The sequence below is a fragment of the Struthio camelus genome, chromosome 1 (genome assembly GCF_040807025.1).
Source record: "Struthio camelus isolate bStrCam1 chromosome 1, bStrCam1.hap1, whole genome shotgun sequence".
Classification (NCBI taxonomy): Eukaryota; Metazoa; Chordata; class Aves; order Struthioniformes; family Struthionidae; genus Struthio; species Struthio camelus.
In genome coordinates, this window is record NC_090942.1 from 151,850,202 (window position 1) to 151,874,751 (window position 24,550).

At 41.4% G+C, this 24,550-nt stretch overlaps 1 protein-coding gene across 2 annotated transcripts in view; it reads right to left on the bottom strand.

Annotated features, from left to right (window-relative positions):
- Positions 1 to 520: 520 nt before the first annotated feature.
- Positions 521 to 24,550, bottom strand: part of LONRF2 (LON peptidase N-terminal domain and ring finger 2) — a 37,616-nt gene continuing 13,586 nt past the window's right edge. The window contains exons 2-12 of one of the 2 annotated variants that reach the window (XM_068924432.1): positions 19,502 to 19,620; positions 15,876 to 15,998; positions 14,984 to 15,145; positions 14,271 to 14,490; positions 12,116 to 12,212; positions 11,636 to 11,750; positions 10,843 to 10,964; positions 9,839 to 9,997; positions 6,886 to 7,048; positions 4,767 to 4,916; positions 521 to 4,399 (exon numbers count right to left, since the gene is read on the bottom strand). In XM_068924432.1, coding sequence (XP_068780533.1) covers positions 4,241 to 4,399; positions 4,767 to 4,916; positions 6,886 to 7,048; positions 9,839 to 9,997; positions 10,843 to 10,964; positions 11,636 to 11,750; positions 12,116 to 12,212; positions 14,271 to 14,490; positions 14,984 to 15,145; positions 15,876 to 15,998; positions 19,502 to 19,620 — 1,589 coding nt within the window. In that variant the 3' untranslated portion in view covers positions 521 to 4,240. The remainder of the gene's footprint in view (positions 4,400 to 4,766; positions 4,917 to 6,885; positions 7,049 to 9,838; positions 9,998 to 10,842; positions 10,965 to 11,635; positions 11,751 to 12,115; positions 12,213 to 14,270; positions 14,491 to 14,983; positions 15,146 to 15,875; positions 15,999 to 19,501; positions 19,621 to 24,550) is intronic. The other variant, XR_011137229.1, reaches the window with a different exon arrangement.

The following is a 24,550-nucleotide window of genomic DNA, read 5'->3' on the forward strand; positions in this document are numbered from 1 at the left end:
TCAGAGATACAAAACAGTATTCCATACTGAACAGTGAGTTTGGGAAACTTCTGGGTGAGAAAAAAGTTAAGAAGTTCCTTACCAGTGGCTAGGAAGGGAGGTGTTACGGATGCGAGGACAAGAGATGTCTGCACCTAGAGTACATCCGTGCTGCAGATGTGAAAGGCACTCTAAAAGCCCTTCAACTGATTGCTCTAGCTCTCAGCTGTGAGCCTGCTTTTCTATAGCCACAAGGATCAGCTTCATTTGCCTGCGTGTTTCTGACCACATGCCGCATGCCTCTGGTTTTTCTTTCTGTTAGAAGCGAGAGGCTTTACAGAGGTGGCACAATATGAAAATGGGAAGTTCTTCACCATTTGATTTGTGGTATCGCACATCTTTGCAATTGCATTAAAAGATATTTATATTACAAATGTTTGCACTGACAGCAATCCCAAGCTTCTCCCTTCAAAAACACTCCCAAAGTGATAAAACCTTCCAATAAACTCAAACTGAATGGAGTTAACTCGATATTACACACTTATAAATTCAATCTGTTTTATTCCAAATATCACATAAATTAAATACATTTCCCATGAATATTGCAAATATACATGAAATGAACATTGCAATTTTTAAAAAAAGGTTTGGCTTTGCTTATGCAACAAGAAGTGCCAAATGTGGTTAGAACATGAACTTCTGTATTTACTAGATAAAAAAAGGTGCAGATTAATAATTTATATTTATACATATGTACACACTCCATTTCATAACTAGCTTTAAAACAGTAAAAAATGGTTTCAAGTTTATCTACATTAAACATACTCATTTAAATCTGGTCAGAAGCCCCAGACAAGAGTTGATACAATCATTTCACAACTGGAAAATTAAGGCGCTACCAAAATACCAGTTCCACTAGTGTAAAATGTAATAGAATAGAGAGTGTACAGCTTTCTATTTATCAATTTAAAAGTGGACTGGAGAACAAGGAAAAAGGAGCAGTAAGAAACATGACAAGATCAACAGGTTAGAAGTACAAAGAGATCTCGATGACTATCAAATGAACATATTAAAATACAGTAGATAAAAGGCCTCAGTGGCAAACAATTAGTATGCTTCTGAAAGACAAAAAAAAGGTTAAAATATATATAATTTTGTAGCTTGAAGCTTTACAGGTGAACAACAGGTGTAGAGGTAGAGGGATTTTTTTTCAGGAGGCCTCTTTATGATGTATAAAGAAGGGCCACATTCACCACAGTGAAGAGACTCATCATATATCCCAGCATCCTTGCTTGGACAGCAAGCAAGAAAAGTGTAATGAGTTAGAAAGGCAACAAATTCTGTCTATCTCTTCCAGGAGCTCAGCTCCATGCTTCCACATGTACCTTGGTGACAAGTTACACAAAAGCGCAGAACGGCTGTAACGTCGGTATTTCCTCCAGCCAAAAGAGAAATGAGATAGATAACTTTTCCAATGAGGTACTACTGGATGCTGTAGCGATTACACGGCAGATATAATTTGGTAGCAATGAAACTGGTACTCTCCCTTAGAAAGCAAGTACCACCAAGTAGTGGTGATTGTTTTTATTAAAGCTTTTCTATTTGATCAGCATTCAATGTTTTGGAAGAAATGTCAGCTTTGGGCTGCTAATCTGTTATTTGCATCCACACACAGACAATTCCTAAGTTGCATCATTTATCCAAAACATCAGTCACTGAAATATTCAAAAACTGTTTTAAACCTTTACTAAAAAAAATCCCTCTACAGTTCAGGTTTCTCTTCAAAAAATACCACTCCATTAACTATGCAGGCCTTCATAAAGATAACAATGTCACTTTCCATGTAAAATGTCTCTTTATACATTACAGAACCGCAATAAAGAACTTCCATTCTGTAGGGTTTCCTCTTAGAAGTACCTCAATAGTAGATACCTTGAAAAATCACTTTTGCAAAGAAAAATATTCACATTAGTTACTGAGGCAAAGCCAAGAAGACACTAACTAGCACCTTGATTTTTTTTTTTTTTCCTTAAATGCACTCCTATATGTAAAATTAAGCACATGTAAGATCAGGGACCAGCAATATACAAATACCATCAGTGTCCCTTTGCAGCCAAACTATTAATACTAATACTCAAAACTAGGCCAGACACTTGAAGGAGGGGAGAATGAGATGAGAATCTAGAAGAAATACATAGCACAGAAAGCAATGAGAAGAATGGGCAGTTGAACAGAAAGGATTGCAAGATCTACTACAGTCCATTTTCTGGTCTGAGACTTAGTTTGCCAAACCATCCTTTGGTAGCTGAGTTGATAGTGGGCTTATGAACCACTGACTTCTGACATCTCCTCCCCCATCTACAGAACAATCCTCTAGAAATTCCCACTGACTTTCTCTCCATCATCTTTGAATCCTGGAGGAAATGTTTTCAGCTTCTTTTTTTAGTATTTTGGTGATGGTAGCAAAACTTGCAGAAGGCTACTGTAGAGGTTAGTTATTATATCATTGGTTGTAAATTACACACTTCACAATTCAGAGAACATACTTACAAATTATTTAAATAGAAAAGGCGTGTTCAAGGTAGAGGCAGTTACAGTACATTCAGGGTATGTTACAGAAACCATTTGTGGTAGCCATTTGCTGAAAGGAAAAAAACTCAGTATTTTTGTTTCCCAGACCACACAGGTTATAACTACAATACCCAAAGAGAGCAGGTAATATATCTTAATTGCTGCATTTTAATGCAGTCTTCTTCCAGAACTCATGTGCAAATTGAAAACAAAAACAAAATACATCTTCATTGACAAATAAGGACAAATGAACAAAAAAAAAAAGAAACCAGGCACTTTGACCATGTAGGTAAACAGCCATTTCATCTTATCAGACTTCTGCACACGAACAAGTCTTCAAATTGGCTTATGCTTGCAGCACACTGAGATTCAAGTCAACTTTTTTCCTGTTGGTAGTATCAATTCTACTTGTAGGAAACTATGCCAATTGAATTGGTAGCACTGTTAGTTATTTCACTGGCAATTTAAACAAAAGTTGATCATTTGACTGACAAGCAACCAATTTAATAGCTATCAAAGTTAGAGAAAAACAAAATATATATAAAAAAATCAAAAACATAAATGAAGTTTAACACCTGACTTAAGTTTGCATTGAGACTTGCCTTTTAGTGTTCGGTTTGTGCCTCTTCTCACGGTGTTATTGGGACTGATTTCCACCACATATAGCAACTGGTACTAAACTACAATACTTTTGGTTTGAAATATGTTCTAACAGAGGCCATTCCAAGGTAACATTATGTCGGCATGGCACTGCAGACAAGATGGGAGACGAAGCTTCCCCAGGTTTTATCCCAGTCAGTTCCTCTTGCAGGACACGCGTGCAAAGAGAACCACAGCATGCCTTCCTAGTACTTGGAATGAAATCATTTCACAGCAGCGTTTACCATACTGTAGGGAGCTGGTTTGATTTGAATTTAGTGATAAGACCAGCTAGGATTACTTTGATTTTTTTTTAAAATAAACCAAAGTACTACTCTTCAAACATTTTGTACATACTCAATCCGTTACAACACATAAATCACAACACAAGGGATTACCTAAGGCTACCAAATAGGACACTTATTCAGTAGCTATTATTCTTTCAGATAAACATCTTCAGATGCCTTGACCACAAATGGCTTTTTTTTTTCCTCACAGACTGATTTTTCTTGAAAAAGAGAGATGTGGGTGTACAACAGACTGCCTACCAATTCACTAACAGAGCGTACTGCTCTTTATAGTCTTCATGCGTTCTTCTACTGCGGACGCGTTACTCCTCTTCTACTGACCACCTTCAAGAAAGTCTAAGAAACAACTCTTCAGTCCACCGTCCAGATTCCTTTTCCTACTAAGTGGAAATCCAATTCGCACGTTGGCCAGTGGTGCTGTTCTAGTACGTAACTCTCTCACAGGCTAGAAACATCAACTCTATTATAGCACTTTGAAGCAATTATCCACATCTACCAGCTACGTTCTAACTGCAGCACAGCTTTGCAGAGGCTCAGATTTCACCAGGACAACAGGATAGAGTGCAAAGTTTGGTGAATCCCCAGAATAACAAACCGATGTAATGGATGGATGCTGGACACAGTCAGAAAGGGCTGTTCATTTTTGAAAGATGCCTTTAAAAAAAAAAAAAAACCTCCCCCTCCACCCCCCAAACAACCTATCATGAGATGTTGTCAGTGCCCGCTCACAACTGAAGTCCATGTTATCTGGGTCTTTTGCGAGTCACAAATATCAACACGCGTCTGATGGCAATAAGACGATCTTTAAGGGAAGTCATAGCCAGTATAGCCAGCTGAGCTCTGTTTTCCAGTGGCAAAACTGCCAAGAGCCACCAGTACCAGGCAGGACCACTGGGGTTGCTCTGAAAAAGGATGGAGAGACATGCAATAATGTATTCACCAACACTGTCCCATGAAGAACACCACCTTCCTGCCCCCCTTCTACTTCTGTGTGGTAAGAAAGCTACCATAAAACAGTTCATGTAGTGACTAAAAATTTAATTTCAGATGCTCTGCTTGTCTACTTGCCCCATTAAGGATACTTCTTCAAATGCTGATTTAGACTGATATATGGTAACTGTTTACTACACTCCATGCTAATAGACCAAAACCGGGTAAAGTAAGACGAGTTTAGGATGTAGGAAAACACAACAAAAGCCTCTGTCAGAAAACAGTCTTGTGGAAAAACTTAACATCTAGGACAAAGATGCACATGTGGGAAGCTTTTACCTGTGGCTCTGGTTCTTTTCCTGGCATGGACCCAAAATGATTGAGAATTTGCACTTTCATATTGTCTTTAAGAGAAGTAAACCAGGCAACGGCTTGATCATAAACTGAATCATGAAGGCGGACAAGTTCTTCATATTCTGGTCCTTCAACCTTATTGTTAAAAGAAGGGAGAGGGAACAAAACAGGTTTGATACTATAAGCTTCCCCAGAAGCAAGTGAAGCACAATAATGCAGTGACAGCTGCTGTTCAAATGTCCTTATCTAAGCAAACTGCACTCAAGTCTCAGATTTCACACCTGCGATGGTGAATTCTTTTTACCCTCCCCTACAAGCCATGTTCTGAAATGACATTTCTTAGAGCAGTTACTGTTTTATAAATATCCATTCTTAAATGTCGGCACAACAGAAGAACCTGCTTTCTCATTCCAGGACATCATAAACCCATATACTCGAGTCCCTGTCACAAAAGAACCTCTGAACATTGTTAAATCGTCTTGTAAAATAAAAGGAATTCTACAGTCAGCAAGCAAAATGATAGGGATTCTACTGCATTCCGAAATCAACACGTTTTATAGAAGTGTTAAGGCCATGGTAAAACAGCCAGGGAGAAGGTGAAGGAGGGCAGGCGCAGCAGCAGGCAGCAAGCAGGTAAAAGTGGATGATTTCTCAATATCAGGAACAGCCATAAAAAAGGCCCTCACTGAGACAAAAAGTGTTTTAGTTGCACAGGCCTGACTATTTAGTCATTAGGGGAAAGAAAAAAGCATAAGCAAAAAAAAAAAAACCCTAGGGAAAAAACCCACTGCAAATCATTATTTTTTTTTTTTAGCTGTGCACAACAATGGCGGGATTCATCTACGCTACTCAGGCACATCTGAGCTAGCTCTTCCGGATGCCCTTCACAGTTGAGGAGAAACAGCTCTAGAGGGCAATCAATCTCATCTTAAGGTAGGTATCTAAGACAGAGCAGATAAACAGGCAGCTCCGGACTCAAGACTTCTCATCATCGAATATAACAGGAATGCAGGGTGATGAACTCAGACTTCAGCCTCTCAAGTGAGACAAAGTAAATCTCACTCTAATTATAAAGAGCTGGGTCTCTGGCAACATCTACAAAACAATGCCTTGACGCCTATGTTCCACCATCCTTCACTGGGAATTTAAACAGGGCAGGAGCAGTAACTCTGAATAGATCACGTACTTTGACCACCTGTGGGGGGAAGCATCTCCGCAGGACCTGCCTTACCTGCTCTGACGAACAATTGCATCGCCCCGCACAAGCTGAAAGAGCCCTACTAGAACTCTACAGACTTGCATATCCACTATGAAAGCGCACTTAAGAGCCATGTGACCCGAATGGACCTCACCAGCTGGCAGGAGATCACTACTAAGCTCAATGTTAAGAGGTATCAACGTTATGCTCTGGAGATGATCCAGGAAGTCATAATTAAGCACAGCCAAAAATTCACATTTTGGCCAAAAACCACCAGAAGCACCTCACCTGCAGCAGATTTCACAAGAGGACTTGCTGTTTTTAAAAACAACTCCCAGCCCTGCAATTCTCTGTTCTTAGCCAGCTTTGATGGATGCTGGTGCAGGCACATTGTAACCACATGTCACTGAGATCTCTTTTTAAGAACGGAAACCCACATTTATTTGAGGAGCTGTTCTGTAAACCGGAGTTGCAAGGTTACATGAAGCTTGCAAAAGCTAGAAACAGATATTCTGTACTCAGTGAAAGAAGAGACTAGCGAGTTCTGTAATAACAGAAACATGTTCTCAGAAGGGTTGCAAGTTCATATCAGTTTTAAAATGTTACTTTGACCTCATCTACACATCATGACAGATCACATCATCCAAGTCTCAGAAGCTACTTTGAGATTCACGATGGGACTGCAACACTTCAGGTAGAGATAATTATAAGGATAGAAACAAAGAAAGGGAAGTAATAAGTAAGAGGCAGACTAAATAAGTTCATGGTTCCCAAAATAGATCTAAAGTTTTTATAATGACATTGGTTTAAAAATAATGTACAGCTAACTTGAAATGCAACAAGGAAAAGGCCATTTCAGTGAATCCAGCAATACATGGGTATGAATAACTTTGCACCATAGATCACCTTTTTATCTTCAAGATATTCGATGTTTGCTGTGTTATATCCATCTCGCTGGCCATGGCTTAAGACCCTAAAACGACGGACACCAACTGTATCAACAACTGAGCGCCCATCAGGAAAAAACTTTACGTCCCTGATCTCTAATATACAGCCATGATCTGCAAATCTGAAATGACAGAAGGGCATAAAAGTGGAAGTCATCAACAAGTGTTTATACAAATTAGGACAAACACTGGGCCTAATTCACCACTTTTTATTCGAAAGAGGATCCTTGCTTTGGTGACAACACATTTCTGCTTATCCACATAAGCCACACAACCCCCACCCTTTCTGCCTTCCCGCAAAGGTCCAGGGCAGCAACACTGTCAGCTTGTAAGTATTTGGGGGAGGTAAAGAAGGGACAGGGAACTAAATGGAACATGTTTCATTCTGGGAGTCGCCACCTACTAGTGGCAATTTCACCTGGTTTGCAAAGAAAACTAGATAGGTGAAGGTACTATAAGGAAGTCAAGAAACGGAGGAACAAGTGCAGGGCTGAAGGGCTAGAACAATCCAAGGCTACCGCCCTGCTCTAAGGTGTTAGCAGAGGATTAGAGGCTCTAGAAGGAAAAGGTAATTTCACAGCAAGAGTCTTCTTGCATTTATATTCTCTAAGTTAAAAAAAAAAAAAACCTGTTAGTAGAACCATGTCTATTTGTATCTGTTTTATTTAAAGAGGTCACAGGTTTTAATCATGTCCAGAAAACAAGCATGCAAAAAGTCTTTATTTAAATTATCAGTTTTAATCTATCCTGCACTGTGCTTTAGTTACTTCATTAAAAAGGTTGATCACACAATGATTCTTCACCATGATATGTTGATCTGCAAGTCCTTGCAGCTTCCTACCTCAGCTTACTGCTTATTGCTAACCAGAAGAATGTGCTGTATCAAGTCTCATCTCAAGATAACAAATCCCTACTGCGCCTGATAGATGTTACATCAGGGGAATACTTGTTATACTAGGGCTTGTCAGTGTGTTGCATCACAGGAATGAAAAAACAGCAACACCGCAGAGAAATGATTCCTGTTTCTACTTTATGAGAAATCACGCTTTTAATGGGAGGAAAAAGCTGACCACTGTGAATAACTGTTCTCTCCCTGTCATTACACTAAACATGAATTGAGGAAGAGCAAGCAGAGCACAGCTGCATAAAACTAAGTGCTGTGTGTTCTACCAGTGGGATTATGATGAATGAGTTTATTACAGTGAAATTAGGCTAAACACTATTTAAACAGGTACCTAACTCCATTTTTTAAATTAAGGATATTAGGGACATTCACAGAGTTTAAAAGTTAGACCAGAAATAAAGGTGATGAACGACTTTTTGTCTTTCTTTGGGAAGTTACTTTTGAGTAGAAAGTAACTTCAACCATAAAGAGACAAGAAAATACCTAGAATTGGGTATACACTGACATATACTAAAAGTTTATAACCAACTCCCCTCCCCCCAATTAAATTTAAAACAGAGAACTAAAACAGAAGAAGGTAGTGAACTGAATGTTCTGTCACCATATTCTTCAAAGGAGGTATGAAACTCAGCCTCCCATGCCTACATCGTATTAGATGAGGCAAAGTAAGTTTCCCTACTTTTGCTATTCCCAGATGATTCTGCAATTTTGAATCAACAAGAGAATCTCTTTACTTGTACAAGAGGCTACAACAGCCTACCAGGTGCTTACAGATGAGAGCTTCCTGCATTTCAGTGGTTTAAGTATAAGATACCATGCTTAAAACGTTTAATTATTTTAATAGCTCAAAACAGACAGTACATATAAAAATCTAACCCTATCAGTTGCATTTTAAAATATCCTATACGATGTTATCGAATACGTCAATTATTGTGTTTTCGGTATTGTCAGAAATCCGCTGTGGGTGCACCAACAACAGCAGGCTGGCAGATTCTAAAGGACATGAGGTACAGCCAGAGGAGACTGGAAGTTGTAGCATCTCCTACGTTCTTAATGCCACAATTACCCTCTGATCTGTGAGAAAAAAACAAGAAACAAACTGGGCATATCAACAAGGAAAGGCTACCAAAGCCTGGTCTGACTCCCCTGCTCTCAGCTCCGGTCATGATCCCCTATAAGAAGGCTGCTCCTGAGGACTAATGTGTCCTCAAAACTTCCCACACTCGTAGCCTACAGCCTATATTACTCCAACATATCTTCTGAAGGCGGTAACTACCTATCACATCTCATGAAGTAGACTTCTCTTAAGATCTCATTTTTTTCCCACAAGCTTCTGCTTATCCTCTTCACTCAAAAAAAACTACTACATTATCTATGAAGGCTAAAAACTGAAGGTTTCACCTAGACTTTCAGCTACTGATTAGTATTTAGTCTCCACATAGGGAGCTGTTATCTGGAAAAACACCAGTGTCAGAAGTCACGAAAACGCATTTCATATAGGAAGACTCACTGAAGAAAGTGAACACAGCAGGAAAGATAAACACCAAAATTCAACATTAAGCAGCAAAACAGCCTTCTCAGCCAAGGATATATTTTGTCTCATTCAAGTGATACAGTCTATGCAGGAAAACTATGAAAGGCTTGGATTTTTTTTTTAACATAGCACACAGAAGAGCAACCTCAAACTGACTTAGTTAGCCTTCACTAGAAAAAGCAGGTTGAAAAGCTGTTTAACCACATACACAACTAAGTGCTATTTTTGGAGCCTGTAGTAGGAGGGTGAGTTGTACTCCTGCTATTCATCCAACAGGGGAGCAATAAAAATGAAGAGCTTTGTGTCGAAAGGAATGTTCAATACACAAAACTAAAAATCCACCAACTTCTGTACTGATTCATACAGGACTGGCAGGTTCCACAGTGATTTGGGGAGACAAATATATTCTGCTGTAGTACTCCACTAGCATCACAACGCTCTGCAATAAAGAACATTTTTAACTCATGTCCTTACCCTTTCAATTCATCAGCTAAGCACATGCCAAACTGCTTGGTACCAGTTTCCATGCATCTTCTTATCATTAGACGATAACGAGGTTCAAAGACGTGAAGTGGGCAAGGGATGGTAGGGAAGGCCATGGTACATACGAAGATGGGAACATCTTTATTCAAACTGCAAAACAGTGTTTAAAAAAAGTTCAGCTTTCTTCTGCGTACTGCTATATTAGCATAAACCTTTAACACAGCACTGATTCCCGTGGTTTCCTTAGGCTCATTCTTTGTAAACACATATCTGGTTGTGGTTTACCATTTTCAAACGACAAACATACTTCAGGACTCTTCCTGTTAATATATTAAGGAAACAATCCTCTAATCTACTTTCATAGCAGAAAAGCCAGGAAATAATAGGCAGTTTCCCAAATGTGTGCATATACATACGTCTAGCTTAAATGCAGATGGTAGGATTTCAGCCATGATTTTTTACAGTAATATAATACCTAAGAACTAGCCGTGTTTAAAGCACGGTGATGGAGGATTTCAAAGTTCGGTAAAGCCCTTTGATTTTAAAGAAGCCAGCTAATACTCGTATTACTTTTTCAGCTTTAATTGCATGTTTTATTTTTCATTTTGATTGAGTTAGAGAGTAAGAGTCATACATCACTGACACTGCAATGAACCCTTGCACTTATCCTGACCTGAAGTGCAACCCATTCATATTTGAGCTTCTACTCCCACACAACTCCCATTATAACTTTGAAAGGTGATATTATTTCGATTGAAAGGAATAAACCAATTATCTTTATTTTAAGATATTGCTGTGTCTCTCCAACATCCAAGGATATTGTTTCTTGTTTATCTGCAGCAAACATGCCAAAAATATGAAACATCTGGCAGGTTCATTTACAAATTCATTTCATGCATTCTGTGCATTTCCATAAGCAAATGAAAAGTTTCTTCAGTAATTTGGATTACAAATACATTTCGGTAACAACTGTTGGCAATAAAAAGAGAGCTTACTTTGACAATTCCTTCATTTCTTCCTCATGAACTTTTTTCCTTTCAGACAACTCCTCTGGCAAGTAACGGATTATGAGTTCTTCTGTAAGGACGGTCTTTTTGTAAGTTCTGCTTGCCAGAAACTGCAAAGAAGAGTCAACCGTGAAGCCTGGTAACGAGAAGTCAGCTAATGTCTCTTCCTCCCAACCCATCCCCTTTTATAAGACAACACAGCACATTATCCCATGAGTGTACCGACTGATCTTCCTTCTCAGCCTTCAGGCATCAAAACTCCCACTTAAGGATATGTAATTCACTCTGACGACCATTACTTTTAACTTCAAGTCTTTCATTTGGCAGAGGCTGTGCTAACACCAAGGTAAAGCAGATCCTCCTCTCTTTTGCAAAAGATACATACATTCCTCTTATCTAGAGCTGCTAGGTTTCTGCTCCCCAAGAAATACTCACTGTACAAGACAGTCTACTTGGAACAAGTTTTGATCAAGGAACGACCATTCCTTGTTCATGGTTAGCAGAGATCCGAAGGACAGGTGGTAGGAACAGGACTATGTTTGGCACTCCTCAAGCCTGAGTCTGAAGTGATACTGGAATTCCGTACTACCAGCAAACCCCTCCTTTTCTTTAAGGAATGACAGAACATACTCTGGAGCAAATGAGGTCTGTGCACAGCTTGATGCTACGGGCACTACTATGTTGTTCTGCCATACGCAGAACAGATTAAAACCCCAGCACACTCGCTTTCACTAGAACACTGCTTCGTACTTTTTTTTAATTGGGGCAAGGATACACTTACTTCTGACAGCTTTTCTTTGCAGAGTGGACAATGGGGGTTATGGTCAAGGCAACGCTCGAGGCATTTGAGGCAAAACGTATGTCCACAGGGAGTGGTAACAGGTTCGTAGAACAACCTGAACAAGAAAACATGGAACAAAAAAAGCTAAGCTGCCAACATAAACAACACAGATTCCTAAATTGTGGAAATGAACGACTAAGCCTAGCTATCTCATCCTTTCCTCCTTTCATATAAATCATGGCTGACACTTTTATCTTAGAATGCAAAAAGGTTTTCTTCTTTTAAGTGACCCATAAAGTTAAAGCATAATGAAGAAATCTATCCAGTTTGTAAAGATTCTTTAGACGCCAGTTTCAGGAAAAAAAATATGAAGTCATCAGTTAGGCATTCCGTGGCCAGTTTCCCTTCCTAAACCATAAAACCTTTCATCAGAAGCTAAAAAGGCTTTCAGATCTTCATCCCACATCAATGTACTCGTACCTCATGCAGAGGGAACACTCAAAGTCGGAAGCATCCACAAGGGTTGTTGGTATCTCACTCGAAGTGATGGCAGGGTTTTCAGGTAAAACATCTGCATCTAAGTAAGTAAAGAAGAGAGTTCTATAAAATGTTTGAACAGTACTGCAATTTCAAATAGTGCTTAGGTTGTTTTTCCATAAAGAACCTCATTTGTCGTTTGTCCTGAGCTTTGTTTAACAATAAACACAGTTTCCATCTAAGTTTTAGAGACTTTCTGGCAGGAGATCTTTTTGGAGAGCAGAGGAAGATGTCCATGGCCAGAGAAAGCATTTTAGAGATGAATACCCATGATTTTCTTCTCCAAAAATGGTTGTTGTTTTTTTAAGTCTAGTTTTTAAAATGCTCTGCTATTGCTTTCCCACCACCATCGCCACTCCCACATCAGCCAGGCCAGATGTTTTTAAGTATGTTAAGTCCAGAATTTAATTTGTTTATGCACATTTAAAGTATTTCAGCACTGTTTGTTATAGATTTTCTCAGTAGGGGTAATTTTTCTCACAAGTATAAAAAGGGCTTATACTCTTCTAGACTAGCCTGCTGTGGAAATCCCACGTTTCAGACAGCTTAAAGTTTAAGGACTACTGGAGCCAAATTAGCTAATACTAATTTCACCAGCTCAGCACTCTGCAAATGCAGAAACAAAACACTTAAAATTTTGCTCATTCTGTTTTTGTGTCATGTACTGCTGTAGTTAACACGCTTATGAGTATGGGCCATAATCTTCATAGCAGTATTTACACTCAAGAGTTACGAGCTTAAAATTCTGATGACGTTTGTACAAGCAGATTCTACAACTGCCTTTATGATCTGCATCTTTATTGTCCAGCGAGGGTTGCAAAAGAACCATGATATCACCTCCACGTCCTTTCTAGCATCCATTTCACTGACCATTTAAAAAAAAAAAAAAAGTTCAGCTTTTTGTGTTAAGTTAAAACATGAGGATGTTTTGTTAAAGGATAACTTATGCTCAGCATCTGGCTTATCTCAAGTACAGGTTAAGATAGGGGAGAGGGCAGCGGTGTGGCGTGGCCTACAAAGAAAAGAGTTATCTTTAACCTACATCTTGCACGTTAGCCTTTAGTAATAGCAAGAACCTAGCTGTGTTCTTCCACAAATAGTAACACGGCATCAGGATCTAGCGCAGACCAGAAATTCATGGTTATGGGTAAAACACGATCTCTGGCCTTTACTGTGAAGATAGAGGAGGGTCAGATTTCACAATCTATTTACTGAGCATGCCGTTCACAGGCAAGAACAGGATTTTTCCCTTCACAGCAACCTGATCAGAAACTGACCATAAACTGGTAATTTGTGGAGGCGGCAGATAAACAGCAGCACGCCAAGACCTGTAACATTTCAAGGCAAAATCAGATTTGTCAAGGAAGTACTTTTTTTTTCTTTTATGGTAAAAAATGCATGCTAATATAATGGCATTTTAAAAGCCTCTTTTAACCAATTATTTCACTACTCGTGCAATATACTGCCTTCAGCATTTTTCTCCCAGAGCACTGAAAACACTTTAGAGGTCTTTGTTAGAAGCTTGAGAAGCACAGCAATTGTAAGCACAGCTATCAAGTGACAGAACGGGTGGGCTTACAACCCTTCAAAAGGCTTCTTTGTTTGCTTGGAAAAATTAATGTAAAATTGCATGTGACTGTTTCTGATGCCAATTAAAGATTAGTTCCCCAGCTTATTGTACCTTTCCTTCGTATAGAAAGTCACTGAAGTTCAGTCATACCTCTGAGGGCTGGAAAATGGCAATGCCACCAGCAATACAAAGACTAAACTGTTAGAGGATTATATATTAGAAATGGTCTTTTTGAGAAAAATACAGTGTTCACTGAGTGAACTGAGACTGCTGTGGAATAACGTAAATAGCATTTGTACTTAAATGGCTTTAGCATCTTTCGAATCTACATCGTCCATAAAGACGGAAGTGGCTAACTGAGTAAAGCTTTTACAGCAGAAACAGACACACTAGGCAACAGAATATTCCAGTCCCTCAATCCGTATGAGAAATGTTTCATTTACACCTATAAAAAGGGAGCAGAATAAAGTAGTTTATCATTTTTGAGTATGTGCAAAATAAGTGACCTTTCTAAACCACACCACAAACCTTTTTTAGGAATCTTATTAGGGACATCCAAGCTTTGTAAATCCCTCATATCACTGGACAGCTTTCTTTTTAAGCCAACCCCAGGTAAACTGGAGAGAATAGCTCCCAAAGACTTCTTGTTGTCTTCAAAATAGAGTACGTGATGGGAAACAGAAGAATCAGTGCTTCTAAATACATCAGATTCTTGGGACGGGGTTTTTGTTAACCTGAACACAGTATCCTAGAAAAAAATTAAGAACAGTTACACAGAACGTGAGACCATCTTGGTTTTTTTCTGCTGTACACATCAGCAATACATCAATGTTGCTATAATAAGTTTAGAAAGGGAAAAAGCTCTATATCAGACAGGGCACTCTCAAGTTGCACGAGACAGACAGGGACGTTTCTCTCCCTACAGATCCCTTCTCTAGAAATTCTGTTCCCATCATACTAACATTCACAACACACAAAGTGCACAGAGAGAGGAAAAAAAAAAAGCACACTTAATGAACCCCCACAGGAAGGCATCCATTTGTTTTCTGCAGAAAGAGTTTCATTCTCTTATTTTTATGAAGAAATACATCCCATTAAGACATCCAACAAGAACTGGAGAAAATAGGCTCACCGTGAAATAAAATGCCTACATGAGTGTAGACAAAGACAACGTCACAGAGATCAGACACAGATCCTTGCGTTACTTTTGGTATTTGCACGTCGAGTGCTTTTTACTTTACCTTTGAGGACCCAGCAATAGAGCTATCTTCAGCAGCTGACTGTGTGTTTATGCTACTCAAAAATGCAGGTTTCAATCTTGTATAGGATGTTCGACTAGAGAAAGGTGCTGTTAGACTATCATGCACATTTTCAAAGGCTGGGAAAAACATCTCACACATTATCTAGTTAATTAAGAGAGAAAAGAAGAAGAATTAAGACATGGATCTTTACGTTTGCATGAACACAGATGTCACAAATGCTAAGAGACTTGCAACAACTAGGACATCCTGCATTCCCCAGTGCTCATAAGAAACCTGTATGGCAATCCTCACGACAACTGTAGAGACATCCCAAGGTCATCTTCTTTCCAGGAACTGAGCATCTCCCTCCCTCCCCGAAGGCCTCTGCTCTCCATGAGCAGGGTGACTGTTGCCTTTCTCCTGCTTCCATCTCTCTCCTCTCTGAACCTCAGATCCCTACCTCCAGAAGTCTTTAGATCATGCTTTCCTATCGAAACTGGTTAATACAGAGGCATTTCAGTTCTCATGATCTGCATCCAGTAAGGCTTTTCTCTACCCTCAAGCACATTTAATCCATAGCTAAAAGTTGTGTAGAGCCTGTTCCCCTTCCCACCAGTCCCGATCAGGCACCTTGATGAATCCCCAGTTCTTTTTCAAAAATCTGCCTGTATGGACCTAAGAGTAGACCTGTTTATGGCAGCTTAGCAATAAGTGAATCAAATGCAAGAGGCCTCTCCCATGCCATAATACTAATAACGTTCATCAACTTCAATTCAAACAAATTACCATTTGGCTGTTAACAACTATTACCTGAAACGACAAGAATTTCACTTAGCTGCAGCAATAGGACCAGCGTGATGGCCGAGAAGCAGCCAATAAATATATTCTATACCTTTTGGGCTTCTTTCTTCATCGAGCTCCATTCAGGATTTAAGGCAACACAGTAGAGAAACTCCTTCAATGCTTCCTCAGTCCTTTCCAATCCAGAAAGAGCTTTCGCTTTCACATAATGACCCTGTTCACATAGAGAAAACATACTACTGTAGAGATAATTTCTGAAGAGGCAGCAAGACACCAGCAAATAGACTTCTTGAAGTTTGCTCCATTCTGCACATGAGGAATAGCCAGCATTGCAGATTAAGGTTTTGCTTTTTGCTTGTCATTACTGACCACGACCTGTCAGTTCTATGATATCACAGTTACTACATTTCCGATGCTGTTTTGGTATCATCCTCTTTGATTTGTGTGACTTGGGGAAAGTCTTTCCCTTTTGCTGAAAAAAGTGCCATTGAGAACCTGCTGCTCTTCCTCTCTCTTCCTCTGCCTCAGAGGCTGGCCACTGCAAGAAGGGGCCAAAGGTGTCGCATCATACCCAGCCAAAGACACTGCTCCTTTCCTCAGAGGGTGACTAGACAGAGAATGCGGAAAGGTATTTGTTTCCTTGGGGCCTCAGAATACTGCACCTTGATATCCAGGAGAACCATTCCACATACCAAGGCAATTTTGACAGCAATACAACTACTCAGGAAAGACAGGGCAGACTGGAGGTGGCAAGTGAGAGAGCAGAAGATTTCATGTTTAGGACACTCACTTCTGCTGGCTGCCTTGTCAGGACAGAGATGATGTGTGACTGACTTTACTTGGCTGGAAAAGACCAACATATAATGAATTTAGGAACTTACTAGTGCTCAGCTAGAAATTTTTTAGCCCCTCCCACCTATCCCAAGTACTAAAGTAACACGCCCATGGACAAAAGGTAAGGTGGTCAGCCTGAGGACAAGTCCTACTTTACTTGTTTCTGGCAACAGAGGAACGTCTCACTTCCAAATTTCCCTGTGGACGTCGAATTTGTGGCTCAAATCTAGTTATGGAAATTACTGCCTTAAAGATAGAGAAAAATTTAAAGCGTAGTTAAATATTTGCCTACTGCTCACTAGACAGAACTGTGTTCTGCAAACTCAAGTCCACCTCTGATCTACAGGATTATCTTTAGGCTATGCTGAAAGAACAACTCCTTTAGCAAGTGGTCAGGTAAGCACAGACACGTTTTCTATTCTTCATGCTAACGTCAAAAGATCTGGTTTCACAGAATCTTCCCAAAGAGGTACCTCAGTCTTTCAGTACAGCCATTCAAACTGATTCAATGCCATTTAAGATCTTTCCCTCTCTACTGTCAGGAAGACTTGTATCAAAACAGTGAGCACTGCCTAGGACAAGTTAATTCATATATGTCATTTGATGGACTAAACAAGAAGTCTTGATACACAGCAATCTCTCAAGCTGAGCACTTTCTCTAAAACAGAGTAGAGAAGAAGCCTATTTATTCCAGTGACTAGAAAGCATAAGATCTCCTAATAGGTGTTTGGGATTGAGGAGTACTGTGAGAACTGTATTTGGCTCCAAAGCCCTGTGACTTCTGGGAACCTGGATATGGTCAACACGCTGGAGATACCAAGATCCCTATATGGTTTTTTTTCTGAATACAGTAAGAAGAGAGCTACTACCAGTTATTGGTCTTTTTATTTTGACAACTGCACAGCCTTTGTAAAATCCTCTTCGGGAACTCCACACAAGTCAGACATCACTTGTAAGATAACTCCAATGCACTGGAGAGGCTGCAAGGTTGTTTGCCATCTTCCTTCAGGGACCACGAGAGCAATTACCTTATCCAACTGTAAGTCACAAAGCGAATAATGATCTCCCACTCTCCCTTCTGTGGGAGAAATATCTAAAGATTTAACTCTAGAAATTAGGCCCAGAAACTAGAGGCCTTTATGCTTAAGGGACTATCACTTCCAACTTCTCCCTGTCCAATGTTCACACTGCCTTGACAAGCATCAGACTGAAGGGTAAGATCTAGCCAGGACCTTGTGCAGCTTTAGGGAAAGCATCTGTTTCTATTTCTCACACGAAAAGTACAACTGCAAACTTCTCCCTACCTCAGAGAGTCCAAGAATAGGGTTGAAAAGAACAGACTTGTCTATTGCTCTAATTTCTACAATGGACCTGCAGAACGAATCAAGCTTTACTAGCTCAGCGAGCCACCAAGTCTGAGTTAGCAATAAGCCAAAAGGTTTTGGTAGGGGAATGCTACGCTTACCTTTACTTGTTTTACTAGATAATGCATGTTTGAGCTAGATCTCTGCTGCTGGATGAAGTGTTGCAAGACACAAAACAAAGTGGTTGCCCAGAATTCCTGTATAGTATTAATTCTGGACTATCAAAGCATGCGTGGAAATTCTGACACATACATATACAAATGAAATATATCTATGATATTGCTGGTATGCCATGATGACAAATTTCATTTTAGATTAGCATTCTTCAGATGTGATTAAATTTTTATCTGCCTACAACTGACATTCATCATACTCCCATGGATTCAAGGCAAACAGACAAGACACTTCATGAAAACATTTGAACACGCTTAATTCATCTTTCCCTCTGTACGGAAACCCAATCAAAGCTGCCTAAGATGAATTCCTGACTTGATTAGTAGTGATCCTAGACAAAAAGGCAAATTTTAAATAGTGAAATTAGGGGTGGGGGAAGATTATGACCTGTCTTCAAATAAAAAAGGCTTTAATCGATGACAAAACAGTTTTTCCTCTGAAGACAAGTATCTAATTTTCTCCCAAGCTGGAAACACAGCACTAGCTGCAGCACCCCATGCTGAAGCAGGTTACTCACGAGGAGCTTACGTGGCATCTTCCTCGTCTTGTTAAGACTGAGAGCAAGTCAAGGTCTTCCACAAATTCGCACCCAGCTCCCCATGCCACCCTGTCTCCAGCCTGGGAGCTTTCTCTGGCCAAACCTGTGCTGCAGTGTTGCTGTTCATGGGGTGAGGGAGTCTGACACTGACTGGAGGTGTAAGCCTAGGTGGGGCATACTGTCAGCCACCCAGTCTGCCCTCAGGCAACAGGCAGTAACTATGGGCACGGTGTAGTTCTTTCTAACTTCTCTTTCCTAATGTTATTCCTGCTGCTTGCTTCAGAGTGCCCACGACCAGTACTCCTTGTAGCATCTCATTTCGTTAAGGAAAAAACCCTCAAACCCTCCTATGAATCACTAAGACACAGGTAGGAATTACATATATGAACTTTTGGTCTTAAAGGAAAAAAAACCCTGGAACAATTTGTGAAACTCAGAAAGACAAGGCAGCCAGGAGCTGGCTAAGCTGCTCACTGCCCTGGGGCACACCATCTCGAAAGGAGCTTCAGGACACAGGGCATACCCCTGCTGCCAGACCCCATCCCACTCCCAAGCTACAGCTCTAGCAGTAACAGATCGATGGGCATTAGCACGAAAAAATCATGTCACCGGCTGCAAACCACATGTGTCGGAGCTGCATTAGACCCTCCCTAACTTGTCATAGGAAGAACTTAAGCTTTTGCTAGACGTTTCTAGTCCTGATAACACCAAGATATTCTCCCAACAGTGACCTCGAAAGTTCTGTCCCTGCCACAAAAAGAAACAAGTAGTTTTTATCTTATTCTTTGCAACACGCAAGTACTGTACCGCAGGCCAGTGGGGTTTGTTTCGGCAGAGGACTTCTGCGTCATGGAGAGCTTGCTGGTAGTTTTTCATTGATGTACAGAGTTCTGCTCGCTGTGCTATTAATGAACACTTGCAAGGAGCTGGAAAACAAAGAGGTTACAAAGAACTCCATTAAAAGAAGTGCTACCATGTAACCAAATATAGTAACCTATTTTTACCCAGAGTAACCTAAAAAGCACTGCTGCACAACAGCTCAATGGTTAAATTTATACTCTTCTGTAATGGAAATAAGACAATTCCTTCCTCCCTTCCTTAAAACATATTCCTCTCAGCCTGGAAGTAACCTCTATATTTTATCTATCAGGACAAATTTTGTTGATCTCATATCTGCATACACTCTCTGCATATACTGTTGATCTCTCATCTGCATATCTGATGTCACCTGCTCTTCCCCTCACCTTGCTCACAGGACACTAAGAAGAAAGTGAAAAAGCAGCCCTGAGTTTTTTCCTCCCTCCAGTGCTGGCTTTACTCAAAACAAAATGGCCTATGCAGGCATCCCCAACATAGGACCCAGCTAAACTACGTCCCAGAAGCCACTCATCAAGAGAAATGCACACAGTCTTCAAATTTCATATTCACTTGCCACCACAGTATCTTACCCTCCTCAGGCAAGCAAATCTCTTATGATCACTGACATTGTTAGCTTAGTATCCACTCATTCATGAAACACTTCCAGTTTATATGGGTTATAAACATTTCTAATACCATTATTCAGTCCTTTAGTAAGGTCTCTACAGTATACTTTAAGATGGAATTTTAGCTCCAGTATAAAATTTCGTAGAACTATAGAATAATTTAGGCCTATTCACGTTCAGCTTGTCACTCCCAGGCCCTTTCAGCAGAGCTGCTTTTAGTCAGTGGCTGGCCAGCCTGTCCTGGTGCACGGGGTTATTTTGTCCTAGGTGCAGGACTTGCACTTTCCTTTCACAGAATCACAGACTCACAAAATGATTGAGGCTGGAAGGGACCTCTGGAGGTCATCTAGTCCAATCCCCCTGATCAAGCAGGGTCACCTAGAGCACATTGCCCAGGATTGTGTCCAGATAGCTTCTGAATATCTCCAGGGAAGGAGACTCCGCAACCTCTCTGGGCAACCTATTCCAGCGTTCAGTCACCCTCACAGGGAAGAAGTTTTTCCTCGTGTTCAGACAGACCTTCTTGTGTTTCAGTGTGTGCCCGTTGCCTTTTGTGCTGTCACTGGGCACCACGGAAAAGAGTCTGGCCCCATCCTCTTGACAACCTCCCTTCAGATGCTTATACACGTTGATCAGATCCCCCCCTCAGCCTTCTCTTCTCCAGGCTAAACAGGCCCAGCTCTCTCAGCCTTTCTTCATAGGAGAGATGCTCCAGTCCCCTCATCATCTTTGCAACCCTCTGCTGGACTCTCTCCAGTAGTGCCATGTCTCTCTTGTACTTCTGGAGCCCAGAACTGGACACACTACTCCAGGTGAGGCCTCCCCAGGGCTGAGCAGAGGGGCAGCATCACCTCCCTCCACCTGCTGGCAACTCTCTTCCTCATGCAGCCCAGGATACCACTGGCCTTCTTGGCCACAGGGGCACATTGCTGGCTCGTGCTTAACTTGTTGTCCACCAGGACTCCCAGGTCCTTCTCTGCAGAGCTGTTTCCCAGCAGGTCAGCCCCCAGCCTGCACTGGTGCACAGGGTTATTCCTCCCCAGGTGCAGGACCCTGCACTTCCTTTTGTTGAGCTTCATGAGGTGCCTCTCTGCCCAGCTCTCCAGCCTCTCCAGGTCCCTTTGAATGGTAGCAGAGCCCTCTGGTGTATCAGCCACTCCTCCCAGTTTAGTATCATCAGCAAACTCGCTGAGGGTGCATTCTGTCCCTTCCTCCAGGTCACTGACGGATATGTTGAACAAGACTGGACCCAGTATTGACCCCTGGGGGACACCGCTAGATATAGGCCTCCAACTAGACTCTGTGCCACAGATCACAACCTTCTTTGCCGTTCAGCCAGTTCTCAATTCACTTTTCCTTTGCTGAACTGGACAACATTTGCCAGCCCATGCCCCTAGGCTGATCATCCGAGAGGCAGCCCTGCCCTCCAACACATCAACCGCTTCTTCCTCCCTTCCCAATTTGACATCCCACGCAAACTTGCTGACAGTGCATTCTGCCCCCTCATCAAGGTTGTAAATAAGATGTTAACCCACACCAGCCCCATTATCAACGTCTGAGCAATGCCTCTGGTAACCATGCACCCAGCAACTTCTGAGCCATTAACTACTACCCCATGTATCTCACAGCCCAGCCACTTCTCCACCAACCAGCTGGCACCTCCCCAGTCTGGCTATTTGGATGCTGCAGGGGACCGTGCCAACAGCCTTGCTAAGGTCAAGGTAAACCACAAACAATGGTCTCCCTTGTCTGCTGAGGTGGTCGTTTCATCTTAGCAGGCAATTGGGTTGGTCAGGCAGAATTTGCCCTCAGTTGATCTTGTCCTTCAGGTGCCTGGAAACAACCTGCAGGAGGATGAAGTTGACCACCAGACACTGGAAACTAAGTGCAGTAACTCCTACTCAAACGTGGTCAGGTTAAAATTGCCATTAACTAGGACTTAAACTTTCAAAAGGCTGCAAGGTATCTTGAGAGGCATACTGCCTCATTTCTACAAATTCTAAGTGTCACCTCCAAGCTAACTCTCCAAGACTTTTCTTACAAATGCCACCTCCTGTATGTCCCTGCATGGCGTTCCTGCCTTCCTAACTTTCCTGCTGCCTCCAGCGTGCTTCAGCTTCACTGTTTGTGTCTCATTTCTGCATAAGCATCCTAAACATCCTCAGCAAGAGCACGTTACCCATATGAAGCCTGTGCACACACGCAAGTGCGTACATGCACACAGAATAAGCATATAGCTGATACAAATGCCACCGCACATTAAATTCAAGTAGAGGGATGGTCCAAGACTACTTCAGCTTCCCATTTCCTCCTGTGCCTTGAGCTGATGCTAGCACTCGTGCCGCAAACCAAGTTCGCGTGGTTGCACAGTGAACCAGACCAAGGAATCAATTGACTGAAAGCTAATCCAATAAAAACAAGTAAATAAAAAGGTTTAAGAGCATCAGTTTCCCCTCAACTGGTTCACCATATAGCCACACAAACGTGAGAGATAGGACAAGGGAGGAGAAAGAAATAAGCGGGGACTGCTGCCTTTTTTGGCTGTCGTGTGGATTTATGCCAGATTTACTAACTGCGGTATGACAGACTGAGACTGATGTTGCCCCACGGGCCCCAGACAGCGAAAGCCATGGACTACACCTAAAATAAGGAAGCTGGCAACGTATGGTGAGGAAAAGCTTCTCCACATGGTGCTCTTCTTTAACATTATACATGCAGACTGCTGAAGTCTTCCACTCTTCTAACAGAGAACTTTGGAGGATTGCAAGTTACATTAAATTGAAAACAATTAGCCTAAGACCCTCAGAAGCAAGTTCTTGTTCTACTTTTAATAGATGCTCAGATATAGAATTACTCAGTTTAACTATCCTTTAAATAGTCTGTATCTTCTGTATCTATACTAAATGCCTGCTCTGCCTGTATTTCCATCATTGCCTCTGCTGAAAGGTATTTGTGCAAATTATATTGTCAGAGGGTAAACGTGGTCAGCAAGGGTAGGTGTTTCAGCAGCTAGGCAGAATACTGGGTGGGGTATTTTTTGGCACCACAGAGGTAAAGGAAGCAGTGCAAGATAACTGGGCAGGCAAGCTAGCTTCCTGCTTCTGTTCACTATTGCACTACTGACATTTTAGCCATGTTGACATTTCCTAGTGTTTTTCTGTACACAATTCAGTGCATTTCATACATTCAGCAGACTGAGAAAGACCAGCTTCACTGAGCTGGGTTTTTTTTTGTGATCTTGTCCCCAACCACAAAAGTTTTTGTTTTAAATAGAAAAGCCACTGCAAAGCACAACAGCGTTGCAAAGGCTGCAAGTCTTCCAGAAGCAAAGTACAAAGGGCTCTCACAACATGAAGGGAAAACAACAAGCAACTCAAAAAATCAAGGCAAACCAGAAATAAATCTACATTTATTCAGGTCTTTATTTCTGTTCACCAAATCTCAATCAGAAAAACGTAAGGTGTGGCCCAATTTAATGAATAACTGGCTAGGAATGTTTAGCTAACCGAGACAGAGAGGAAAATAATGAAAAACAATACCCTCCCTCGTCCCCCCCAAAACCCAGGTTTCCAGCTTTGCTAAAGAGAACAATATTTATGAGAATACAGAACGACTGGTTTTCTATAGGGAGATTAAGTGGCTAGACAAGACTCAGGTGCTGGAGCCGTGCCCAAGCTCTGTCATGCAGGTTCACCCCTTTCCTAGCCACGCACTTGAGGCGGGACAGCTTACCGACAGCATCGGCGCGGCAAGTCCCACCGTGAGCTCAGGCGCCGGAGCTCTGCTCCACCGCCGGCCCCGGTCGGGGACTGCAGCCAGCCTCCCAGCCTCGTACCTTCTGCTGGGCTCAGCAAGGTGCTGGTGACTCACCACACCCACGCCAGAGGAAGGCAGGCTTGCAGCAGGATTTTCCTACACGGTTATATTCTGGAAACCACTAGCTGTGAGCTACTGACACCACATGAAAGGCCAGGGGAAAAAAAAAAAATCCTGAGCTACGTGATTTCAGAAACTTAGATGGATTGAAACATCATATTCTTCATCAGTGTAACCGGCACCAAAAAGAGCTGTCTCTGTGGCATCAGCTGGCGCCCTGTCACTGCCTCCAACTTACTTGCAGCTACGTGTCAAGAAGTGTGAAGGAAAAAAGTGAACGCTCAGTTACAGCTTAAATAACTACATGGTTACTTGAAGTACCACGCTATCAAGTTGTTCTATTCCACCTCATTTGTTGGGGGAATAAATTAGCCTTTTTAGCTAGACAGAGAAGGTGTGAGGACAGACAGAGTTCACGGATGCTGCTAGATGCTACTATACTAAAAAAAAAAAAGGTGTCAAGTTATTAATAAGTTCACAATAACCAATAGTATAT